This window comes from Mus caroli, chromosome X (genome assembly GCF_900094665.2).
Source record: "Mus caroli chromosome X, CAROLI_EIJ_v1.1, whole genome shotgun sequence".
NCBI lineage: Eukaryota > Metazoa > Chordata > Mammalia > Rodentia > Muridae > Mus > Mus caroli.
In genome coordinates, this window is record NC_034589.1 from 124,432,467 (window position 1) to 124,443,780 (window position 11,314).

At 38.4% G+C, this 11,314-nt stretch overlaps 1 protein-coding gene across 1 annotated transcript in view; it reads right to left on the reverse strand.

The window, feature by feature from the left end:
- LOC110286775 (T-complex protein 11 X-linked protein 2-like) overlaps positions 1-11,314 on the reverse strand; it is a 39,018-nt gene that overhangs the window by 4,988 nt on the left and 22,716 nt on the right. Inside the window, exons 3-6 of the mRNA XM_021153362.1 lie at positions 10,148-10,259; positions 6,239-6,359; positions 5,123-5,343; positions 1,143-1,279 (exon numbers count right to left, since the gene is read on the reverse strand). Of these exons, the coding sequence (XP_021009021.1) occupies positions 1,143-1,279; positions 5,123-5,343; positions 6,239-6,359; positions 10,148-10,259 (591 nt within the window). The remainder of the gene's footprint in view (positions 1-1,142; positions 1,280-5,122; positions 5,344-6,238; positions 6,360-10,147; positions 10,260-11,314) is intronic.

Here is an 11,314-nt window from a genome sequence, read left to right on the forward strand (position 1 = left end):
GAAGAAAACATTACTGGTTATTTCCTTCCGGAAGAGCTTTCATAGTCCAAGAAGGCACTCTGCACACAGCTGGTGGCAAACTCCAAACCAACCTGTGGACCTTGTTTACTCCAATACCAATATTCCAGACCAGATCTACTATACCAGCATGACCAGCATGGAGGCAATCAACAACTTTCTAGGAGGATGTGAGACCCACTCCATAGGAGGGAGTTCATGCATGGCTTTGTATAACTGGCAAAAATTCACAGGCAAGGAACTCATACTCCCTAGAGGTGGACCTATTCACCCATTTTTCTAAATAAAAAAGATTGTCAACTTGCCTCTATGTATTTATGTATAAATGCACAGATATGTGCTCTTTGCAGCCTTGAGCAGATAATGCTTCCTTTTGCAGTAAACACCAATTAGTCCAAAGATTGGGGCTTCTCAAAGTTGTAACAATAAGCAACTGTTGTACACTCTGCTCTAAACCAAACATCTAGCACACCCTCTCCAAAGCTCAGGAATTATAGAAGAGGAGGCAGAAACAGTACGAAAGTGGGATGACAAACAGGAGGGCAATGGATTGTTATGTTCTGGACATGATGTGGTTATTGCAATTGTGTTCTCAAAGCAACTGAGATAGTTAAGCTGTACTGAGTCTGCATAAGATTGGATCTGACAAAACCCAACTGTGGGTAGGGGAAGGGCTCATAGGGCTGCACTGTATTTCAAGAACTACTTTGATGGCTACTGGAGGAGGAGGAGTCAGTCATTCAATGATCTACCACCAAGTGAGATGCTCCTACTCCAGTGGATGGTTCTATACCCATGATGATGCAGGTAATCTTCAAACTCAGGTGATGATAAAACAAAAGTCATGAAGGTAAGAGAGGGAATTCTTTAAAAGGGAAGTTGTGGTAGTGGGAGGGCATAAGAAAGGCTGGTCTTGAGACTGATCAGATTATACCATGTACATCTATGAAATTATCAAAGAATAAATTTATTTTTTAAAGTGATTTGCATAGGCCTTTCTGTTTTGGAAATTTTTTCTGCTCTTAACGCTTGACCCAAGAAGTAAACTTTTTATTCAAAATAGAAAACACTGCAAAAAAAAAATTAGAAGCCAAGTTCCCCCTCTAGTTAAATTTTAAACATACCAGGCTGTTTGTCAAGGAGTTCTTGAAATTTAGCTCGTTCACATTGTATGGAATGTTCTTGTAAATATGGTTGAATGTTTTTAATACTATAGTTCACCATATCCATTTTCATCAGGCCTAGAACGTGGAAGATACTCCTGTCACAGACAAATACAGAACATTTAGTTTCAAAGGAAATCTGGTGTTCAAAAGTGGAACTCAAGGAAAGAATAATAAAATCCCAGTATTGAGTATAGGAAAGGAACTGAAAAGTACTGATTTCATTTAAAAGTAGCTAGTATTTGAACACATAATCAAAAAAAAAAAACATTAGTTGCTTTGAGTAGGGGCCTAATAAGAGTTGTCATGAGGGCTTCAGTTTTACAAATAAGTAGATTATATTATAAAAGGGCATGAGGCTCAGAATTTAATGTTGTTTTATTTGACTAGATAATGCTATTTATCATGTTATAATGTATCAAGAATACCCTCACCTCCAGAACTGTAAGAAATACATCTATGCTTTTGAGAAATTGCAAACACTTGAGTATTTTCCCTGAGCACAACAAAATAAACTAAGGGAGAAGAGTACTGTTGAAAATTTGGACTGCTGATCCACCAAATACCTGAAAATGTAGAAAATGGGCAGAATCTAAACATTTAAAGAAACAGGCTATAAAAAAGGGTTGTTACAGAGCCCCCAATGGAGGAGCTAGAAAAAGTACCCAAGGAGCTGAAGGGTCTGCAACCCTATAGGTGGAACAACAATATGAACTAACCAGTACCCCAGAGCTCGTGTCTCTAGCTGCATATGGAGCAGAAGATGGCCTAGTCGGCCATCACTGGAAAGAGAGGCCCATTGGACTTGCAAACTTTATATGCCTCAGTAAAGGAGAACGCCAGAGCCAAGAAGTGGGAGTAGGTGGGTAGGGGAGCAGGGTGGGGGGAGGGTATAGGGGACTTTCAGGATAGCATTTGAAATGTGAATGAAGTAAATACCTAATAAAAAATTGGAAAAAAAATTTTAAAAATCAAAGACATGAAAAAAAGGGTTGTTAATGTGACTGTGGTGTTAAGGATGACTTGAATGAGGGCTAAGAAGGGAAGAATATTTGTAATATGTTTGATGCTTTTGGACATTACTAAAATATTCATTATCAAAATTTTGGCAGAAATATAGATACTAAAGACCATTATGATGAAGATGCAAATTAAAATGAGAAGTCTCACTGGAAAACAGATAGCCTTACCTTATAGGAAAGTACCTTAAAAGTAGCCCTTGATATGAAGGAGCAAATACTTTCAATTGTGTCCAAATTCAAAGTGTTTTACAGAATGTAACTTTTGAGAACAATGTCCTAAGATATTAGGCAATAGAATTTTCTCAGCATGATACTGAAGGAGTTACCTGACTAGTTTTAATCACATGCAGAAATACATGAAAAGAAAAAAAGAAAAAAAATTGAAACATAAGGAGAGTAGACTAACTTGAAAAATTAAAACTGACAATGTAAATAGTAAAATCCCAATAGGATCAAACCAAATATGCCCAAGTAATTCCTTTTCTAATGAGATGAGTGTCGACAGAAGGAAATTGTATGCTGGTCACACAACAATGGGAAATACACCTCCCAATGAATTTCAAAGATCTTCAAGGCAAATAAGAATCTTTATTGCAAGATTATATACCTACAGGATGTCACCTTTTGCTTGGCAAGAAAACCTAGAGACTCTGCTCCCTGAATTTCAGTATAGTGCCCCTCAGCCAGCACAACTACCACAGTGCAAACAAGCTCAGGCATATATTAGGATGGACTATGACTCCACTCAAAAAGTCTGAAAAACACAATGGTAAGCCTTAATAATGCCCTAGTGGCATTAATTACGAAAGCACGCAGAATACATGAGCTACGAAGCAATAACAGTCTCCATCTTGGTTTCAAAAACATATATGAAACAATCTGGCAGCTTAGGCAAAAGTCTGCCGTAGAGGTAGAGTTCACAGAGTATCCACACACATGGCAATGCCTAGTGGAGCTGCTGGGCAGCCTCCCAAGAGTCCAGCACTATAGAACATCCCTGTACGGAATGCTACAAGTAAGAGACTCAAATTCATAACCATGCCTCATACAGGATGAGCCCAGTAAAACTATGTGTTAGCCTGACAAAAACTATTTAAATGCCTTTTTTTGGAAAAACTCTTTATGAAACTGAATAAGACATAAATAAATACACCATTCAGGGACCAAAGGCCAAAGGGTGAGTTGGCAGCAGAGCTAAAAAGAGACACATAGTATGACATTTCAACAACCATTCTAGAGCTCTTTGCACTGTGGCTACCCTACTACATTTGGAAAAGGGTAGTTAAGAGAAGGAAAATTCACCACAGCACTAACAATTTTCTATGAAAGGTTGGAATGTGGGTGATTAATTTCCAACTCATATCATTTTTTTTCTATGTTTTAGCTGTGAAACAATGAAAGTCTTCATTTCTGTTTTTGCAGAGTTCAGACTGGGAGAAATAGAAGAACACGTGAGCTGGGGTGGATGGATATCTGTAGAATTATCACTATATTTAAATGCCTTAAGAGCATTTCATGAAATGTATGGAATCTCAGTGTTCATTTACATGGCATAAAAATCAACCAGAGACACTGACTGCCCTTACCAAGTAAAAGGGCAGTAAAAAGGTAGTGCATCTTGGCCTGGGACATAGAATATGTTTTACACACTGTGTAACAGCTAATGTGGAGACTCAGCTGGTCAAAGTGCTAAAGTAAGTGATTAATGAGTGCCTAGACATAAAAAAGGCATACATACCATCACTCCCATGGTTCAGCAGGCATTATAGAAGATAAGATGGAAAGACTGTTAGAGCCAAAGGATGAAGAGGAGTAATAGAAAATGCTATCTTCTGGATTTGGCAAGGCCATTACAATCACAAAAATGTAACAGTTACAGATATATGGGCACATACTGCATAAAATCAGAAACAAACTTCAGAAGAGGAGTAATTGAGAAGAAAAAATGGATCAGCAAGATTGAAAGAGGGATAATAAAGAATAATATGCATTGTGTATAGTATGAAATTCAAAAATATTAAAGAAGAGTGGTTGGAGAGGTTGCTCAGCTATTAATGGCACTTGTTGTTCTTACAGAGGACTGGATTCATTCCCAGAAGTCACATGATGGGTTAGAAATATCTATAACTGCAGTTCCAGAGAACCAACATTGCCTTCTGGCCATAGCAAGTACTGGGCATACACATTGTGCACATATATTCATTTTTGCAGGCAAGATGTTCATAAACATAAAATAAAATAATTTAAAATAAATAAATTGTTAAAATTTATAAAGTAAAAGTAGAAAATAGAAGTGAAAACTTATGTTAGCCATGTCTTCAGCATAAGACAGAAGTCTATTAAAATATTTGGCTCAAATTTTCTTTCATGGTACATAATAAGGTAGATTTCAGGAGCAGAGTATGGTATTGTTGGAAAATAGGTTACTGCTAAAAAAACTAGTAAACTTCAATCCCAGCTGTGAGATACTGAGAGAGTGGAAAGCTTAATCCAGTTATCAAGTTTATAAATGAAGCCTTTAGACCATCACCAGGATTATACAAGAATGGCAATCTAGAAACTGCCATGATTGAATAGAAATGATTTCTCAAAACAGAGAGAATAAGTCTCTCTCTCCCTCCCACTCTGCCCCTCCCCCTCCCCTTCTCCCTCCTCCTCCTCCCCTCCCTCTCCCCTCCCCCTCCTCCTCCAACTCCCCTCCCTCTTCCTTCCCCCTCCCTCTCTCTTCCTTCTTTCATACTGTGGCATTCTTTTTTTTTTCTTTAACACTTCAAGATTCCACCAGACACAGCACTTTCATTGGATGCAACCCCTCAGCCTTGGACTTCTATTTACTTTTCTCTTTGTAATTTACTCATAATGAGATATCATGTTATTAACAACAGAAAGTACACTAAAAGAGCATGATTCTATGCTTGCCTCAGTAACTGTACTGGATCTTTTATGCTTTCTAATTCCTTTACAGCTTCATCCCTAAGTGGTGCGCACATGAGGGCCATAAAGTTGAGAATATAGTGGGAGAGATGCAGAATATCCAGAGCCCCGTGCTCGGTTTCTTGTTTGAGGAGATCCAAATCCAGTGCCTCTTTAATATCATTTCTTAGAAGATTCTGACGTGGTAATAGTAGTGACATTAAAATCTGCCCAAAGGAAAAAAAAATCAAAGGAGCCACATTATGTTTAGAATCCTAAACATGCACCCAGTGAAGAGTACTTTCAAGATAAAGGCATGTCAAACTTCATTTTCTAGGGTGTCAAGAAAATGAGTCTCTAAATTTCCCTCTGTTTCAAAGATCATTATAATTCTAGGTTTCATGGAAATTATAGTAAGTCATTATTTTCAAGGGAAATGACATTAAAATCATAAATAAAAATAAGACTGGGGCAACAGTTAACTATAAACTACAACAACATATTCACCTCCACAAAATGATGATGCCCTTAACAAAAGTTAACGGCAATGTTAGATGTTTTACTCCAAAAAGGAAAGGCAAATAAGCAAGGTATTCTTTTTCAGTGTTTCCTTTTTCTGAGACAAGGTCTCACTGTGTAGACCTAGCTGTCCTGTAACTCAGTCTGTAGACCAGGCTGGCCTCAAACTCAGAGATCTGTCTGTGTCTGCCTCCCAAGTGCTGGGATTAAAGGTGTGCGCCACTATCACTACTTGGTAAGCAAGTTACTCTTTAAATGATCACTTGAAATAGCTTTTTTTTTACTTAAAATATAAATCCCTTGTGGACAATGGTTCTTTGTGTGTGTGTGTGTGTGTGTGTGTGTGTGTGTGTGTGTGTGTTTCTGGAACACTTAAAACATAGTAGAAGTTGAGTAAAAATGTTTTATCGGATGATACATTATGTTTAAAAAGTAGTTACCTAAACTTCAAACTGTATTTCATACGAACAAATGGAAGTCAATACACCCCATATATGTTCATACAGTAAGCTACTTAGACCATTAATAATATGAATATTAATAATCCAAGGTCTAAGGTGGTCCTGGGACTTTATAGCAACATAGAGAAAGCTGGTTACTCACCTGTTTTATGTTTTTTATAAGTTCAAGAACAGAAGAAAAGTCAGGAGGAGTTTGTGACAGTTGATCTCTCAAGTGGTCCCAAAATGCATTGTACATTTTCTCCACGAATTGGCTTTCTGGACTATTAAGAAAGTTAAATGTGAAAACTGACTTTTACCTAGACGTTTGATACAGGATCATGATCCTTCAAACAGTAGTTAAAATCGTGGAGAAACAAACAAACAAACTGATAGACCAGAAAGGAATTATGATTTGAGAAGTGCTGAAAATTTAACTGTAGTTAGTCTCAGATGAAAAACAACAAACACCCTTGGATCCTCTCAAAATGATACCAGAATGGCACTCATTCTCTGTCTCCCTGCCCCTCAACCAAATGCCCTACTTTCTCCCTCTGTCCTTCCCTTCCTCCCAATATCTCCCTGTGTTTGTTTGTCTCTTTCTCTCTCCCCCCTCAATACACATCTCTCTGTCTCTGTCTCTCTGTCTCTCTGTCTCTCTCTCCCTCAATATTTTTCTTAGGTTGTATCTGTCTCTGTTCTCTCTGTGTTCTCTTTCTCCCTCTCCCTCTCCCTCTCCCTCCTCCTTCTCCTCCCTCTCTCTCTCCCTCCTCCATCTCTCCCTCCTCTCCTCCTCCCTGTTCTTCTCTCCTTTTCCTCCCTTTCCCTCTCCCTCTGTAAGAAGCATAAACTAATATTGGGACTCTGAATTTTGACCTTAATTCTGCATCTAGCCTAGATGTGTGGCTTCATATATATTTCCATATACATAGTACGTGATATTTTTCACCTAGGTCTGAAGTGTGGGGGAGGATTTTTTTAATGTTTATAATGCTGAAGGATTTCATACACTTCACAGAAGGACTAAATAAAATTTACTACTTCCCCCTTTCTAACCTGCTCTTCACTTACCCTACTCCTAAAACCAGGAGGTTTACTTTTTCTCAAAACACTTTTGCAATAACAGTGAACAATTTGTTTATAAATACAAATGATACCAAAATGTCAAGTTTCTCCCCAATATATCAATCTAACTTGTATGTGGAGATCAACTATCACTCATCTTACATGTTCCAGAGTTTTGAACTCCACAGTTACTACCCCTTACTATCCATCTGGTCAACAAATTCCAGAGTCGGTTTACTAAGTGTCTCTGGAACCCTTCTTAACCAAACATCCTGTACATTTACAATAGTCTATAAAGTGACCATCTTGCTCCAATTTGTAACATGTCTTTGCTAAAAGTCAATGATTTCCCAAAAAATCCAAATCTGTTTGTTCATCCTGTACTTTTCATCTAATATCTTTCAAGAACTTGATAACAGAAGCCAGATGCATAACCTCAACTACTCAGCATGATGCTATTCTGTCAACATTCCCTAACTTTGAATCCTTCCTTCTTGCAACACCTTGCTCTGAAGCAATAATAATCGCTTTGGAGTGATTATTATTACTTTCTACCTTTCTATGCCCTTGGAGAGACATTTCCTCTTAAGAGAGTACTTTTCACATACTTTTCACATAAAATATACTGAGTCATACTCTTGAGATTTAACTCAAGTGGTATGACTTCAAGACAGTCTTCCCTGATAGTCTCCCATGAAACTCCATGCTCATGAAGAACTCAATTCGCTAGCTATGAGAGAAATTACCCCTCTGCACTATAGCACATGGATTATCTATTCTACAAGAACCTCTCAATGGGAAAGAGAACATCTTACCTCTAATGTTCTCAGCACCCAACATTCTACATTCCATCTAATAAGTACTCAATAAATGTGTGTTAAACAAAAGAATGACAATGGTGTTTCCATTAAGTACTGTTATCTCTAATTAGTATCATTCCTAATCCCCAAAGTAAATTTAGAGAAAATAAATATAACTCAGATTCTAGGGACTATGAATTGAACTAAGAAGATCCTTCCTGTTTTGGTGAAAACTCTATTCATAAAAATGTGTTTTGCATGTGTCATTATTAGCAACAAACAAAATAAATGCAACATACACAAGAATCACAAGAACCAAGATGGTGCTTTAATAACAGAATCCCTAGAATGTCAATAAATGAGGCATTCAAGGTGGGAAATTTAAAAAGCTATTAAATAACATTCTGGCAAAAAAGTATTCTTTTAACTCTTCATGCTTACTTACATTGTGTGTGTACATGTGCACACATGCAAAGTGTCACAGAATCTGTTTGGTGGTAAGAGGATAGATTATATAAGTTGGTTCTCTCCTTCCACCACGTGAGTCTCTAGGATCAAATAGGTCAACTGAAAGCACCCTTACCTTCTAAGCCATTTTCTAGCTCACATTTAAATGCTTTGGAAAGACTCCTTTATGTACCTCAATATCAATATAATGTAATTGAATTGAATCAATATAATTATGAAGAACATCAACAAGGCTTGGTTTTCTTATTAAGTTAGAAAATATAAATCTGAAACTTCTTACTCATGACAAATGGTAATGTCATTATTAGAGAAGTTATTTATGGGGTTAGAGAGATGTTTCAGTGGTTAAGAGCCCTGGCAGCTCATCTCCAGGGCCAAGGCTTGAATCCCACAACCACATGGCAGCTCACAACTGTCTATAACTCTTGTCCTGGGGTATGCAGTGCCCTTTTCTGTTCTTCTTGGGCACTGCATGCATGTGGTGCACAGACATATGAGACAATATACCCACATAGAGAAAACAAAATCAAAATTGAAAAAAGAAAAGTTGTCTATCTGCACAAACTTAATTTACAGAAAGTTAGGGCTACCTTCTAGTAACTCTACCCTTCAAGTTTATATGCAAAGATCTGAAATTCTTCACTAAAACGCAATACTTAACATTTTGACAATAATTACATTGGTTTATTTGGTATTTATATATAATCTGATATTGTCCCACCTTGTGTGCCTGTATGTATGTGACTGTTGCCTCTGTATATGTAATCTATGTGCTTCTCTGGGAGTTTACATGTAGAGGCTGGAGGATGTTATATATCTTATTCTGTCACTCTCCACCTTATTCCCTTGAGACAGGACCTTTAATTGGTGGCAGCCAGAAAGGCCCAGTTGTTGATTGCTTATTACTTTACTTAATTATTACCTTGTGTGACCCTTTTGCTTACTACACTTAACGAATATATTGTGTGATCTCCTTGTTTATTACTTTGCTTGGCTACTTTGTCTTTGATCTAAGAACTGGCCATGTTATTTTGGATGTACCTAGAATGATATAAAAGTAGACTAGAAAAGAATAAAGCTGATTCAGTCTCAGCACTGGCTGGAGTCATGTTATAGTTTTGTCTAATTGTTTGTTGTTGTTTTTTTCTTTTCAATCCTTACTCCCTCCCTTGAGATCCAGTTGAGTGACTGAGCTGACTTGGTCACCCAATAATCCTTTGTCTCTGCTGCACATATAGCTTGGGTATAGGGCATAAGTAGACAACACCATGCCATATTTTACATGGGTTCTGGGGATTTGAATTTAGGTCCTCATGTTTGTAAAGTAACAGGGCTTAGCCATTAGATCATTTTTTTAATCCCCATTTGACCATGTGTAGTTTTTATGTTTGTATCAGTGTTTTGCCTGCATGGAGATTTGTATGAGAATGTCAGATACACTGGAAGTGAAGTTGCAATATGAGCAGTCATTTTGGGCTCTGGGAACTGAATCCAAGTCCTCTGGAAGAGCAGCCAGTGCTCTTAACTGCTGAGCCTTCTACTAGTGATTTGAACACTTTTACATTAAATAATTATAAAGCTTATTGTGCTGTTCTATTTAATACTATTTAAGACAGACTCAATCCCTTCATGTTTTAATAAAACAAATCAAACATGACCAAAAATCATCTATGCTATGTAATTATACCAAGAAGAGCATTCATTCACCTAGTCAATCAATCTATTAATAAAATATATACCTGTCTTCAGGTAAATCATTCTTTTCTACAGTGATTTCAGAAGCAACACTCGGTTTGGAAACTTCGTTAACTTTTCCTGTATCATCATTAGAAATTGCTGCAAGCTGGTTCTCTAAAAAAAAAAAAAAATGGTATTAGTGTATTAGTTATCAAAAGAAATCAGAGAGCTAAATACAAAAACAGAGACATACACATAAATAGAGTCATAAAGTCATAGAGCCTGAGTGAGAGCCAGAAGTAAAGATACAGCTGAGAGACAGAGCACCAGAGCCACAACCAGAGAACCAGAGCCAAAGATTGACAGTCATAGCCAGAGTAGAGAGCCAAGAGCCAAAGCCAGAACCAGGCACAGAGCCACAGATAGAGCTAGATAGCCAGAAATCCAGAGCAAAAACTAGAGAGAGCCAGAGCCAGAGAGCTAGAGCCAGCATCAGAGCCAGAGGGTCAGCAACATATATCTAAAGAGCTAAACCAAGAACCTGAAAGCCAGAGCCATAGGCAGAGCAAGGACCAGAGCCAGGACCAGAACCAGATCTAGAGACCAGACCCATATCCAGAGACAGTGCCATAAAAAAGATCCATAGAAACAGAAAGCCAGAGAGTCAGAGTCATAGCCAGGAGAGAGCCAAGGAGTCAGAGTCATAGCCAGACCCAAATGCAGAGAGTCATACCTGAAGCTACAGTCAGATTCAAAGCCAGAGAGCCAGAGAGTCAGAGAGCCAGAGGCCAGGGGCAGAGCCATAGCATGAGAGCTACAGTGAAAGCCAGAGCCAGAGAGCCGGCAAGCCAGAGAACTATAGTGAGAGACAGAGGCAGAGACCCAGAGATCCAATTCCAGAAAAAGAACCATAGACAGAGCCAGAAAGCAAGAAAGGCAGCGATCCAGAGACAGACAAAGCCAGAGCCAGAGCCAGAGCCATAGGCAGAGCCTAAGCCAGAAGCCAGAGAGCCAGAGGAGAGCCAGAGCCAGAAAGTCTGAACCAGAAAGCCTGAGGCAGAGACAGAGAGCCAGTGTCAGAAAGCCATGGTCAAAACCAGATAGAGAGGAGATTCAAAGCAAAAGCAAAAGCTGGGCGTGGTGGTGCATGCCTTTAATCCCAGCACTTGGGAGGCAGAGGCAGAGGCAGAGGCAGAGGCAGAGGCAGAGGCAGAGGCAGAGGCAGAGGC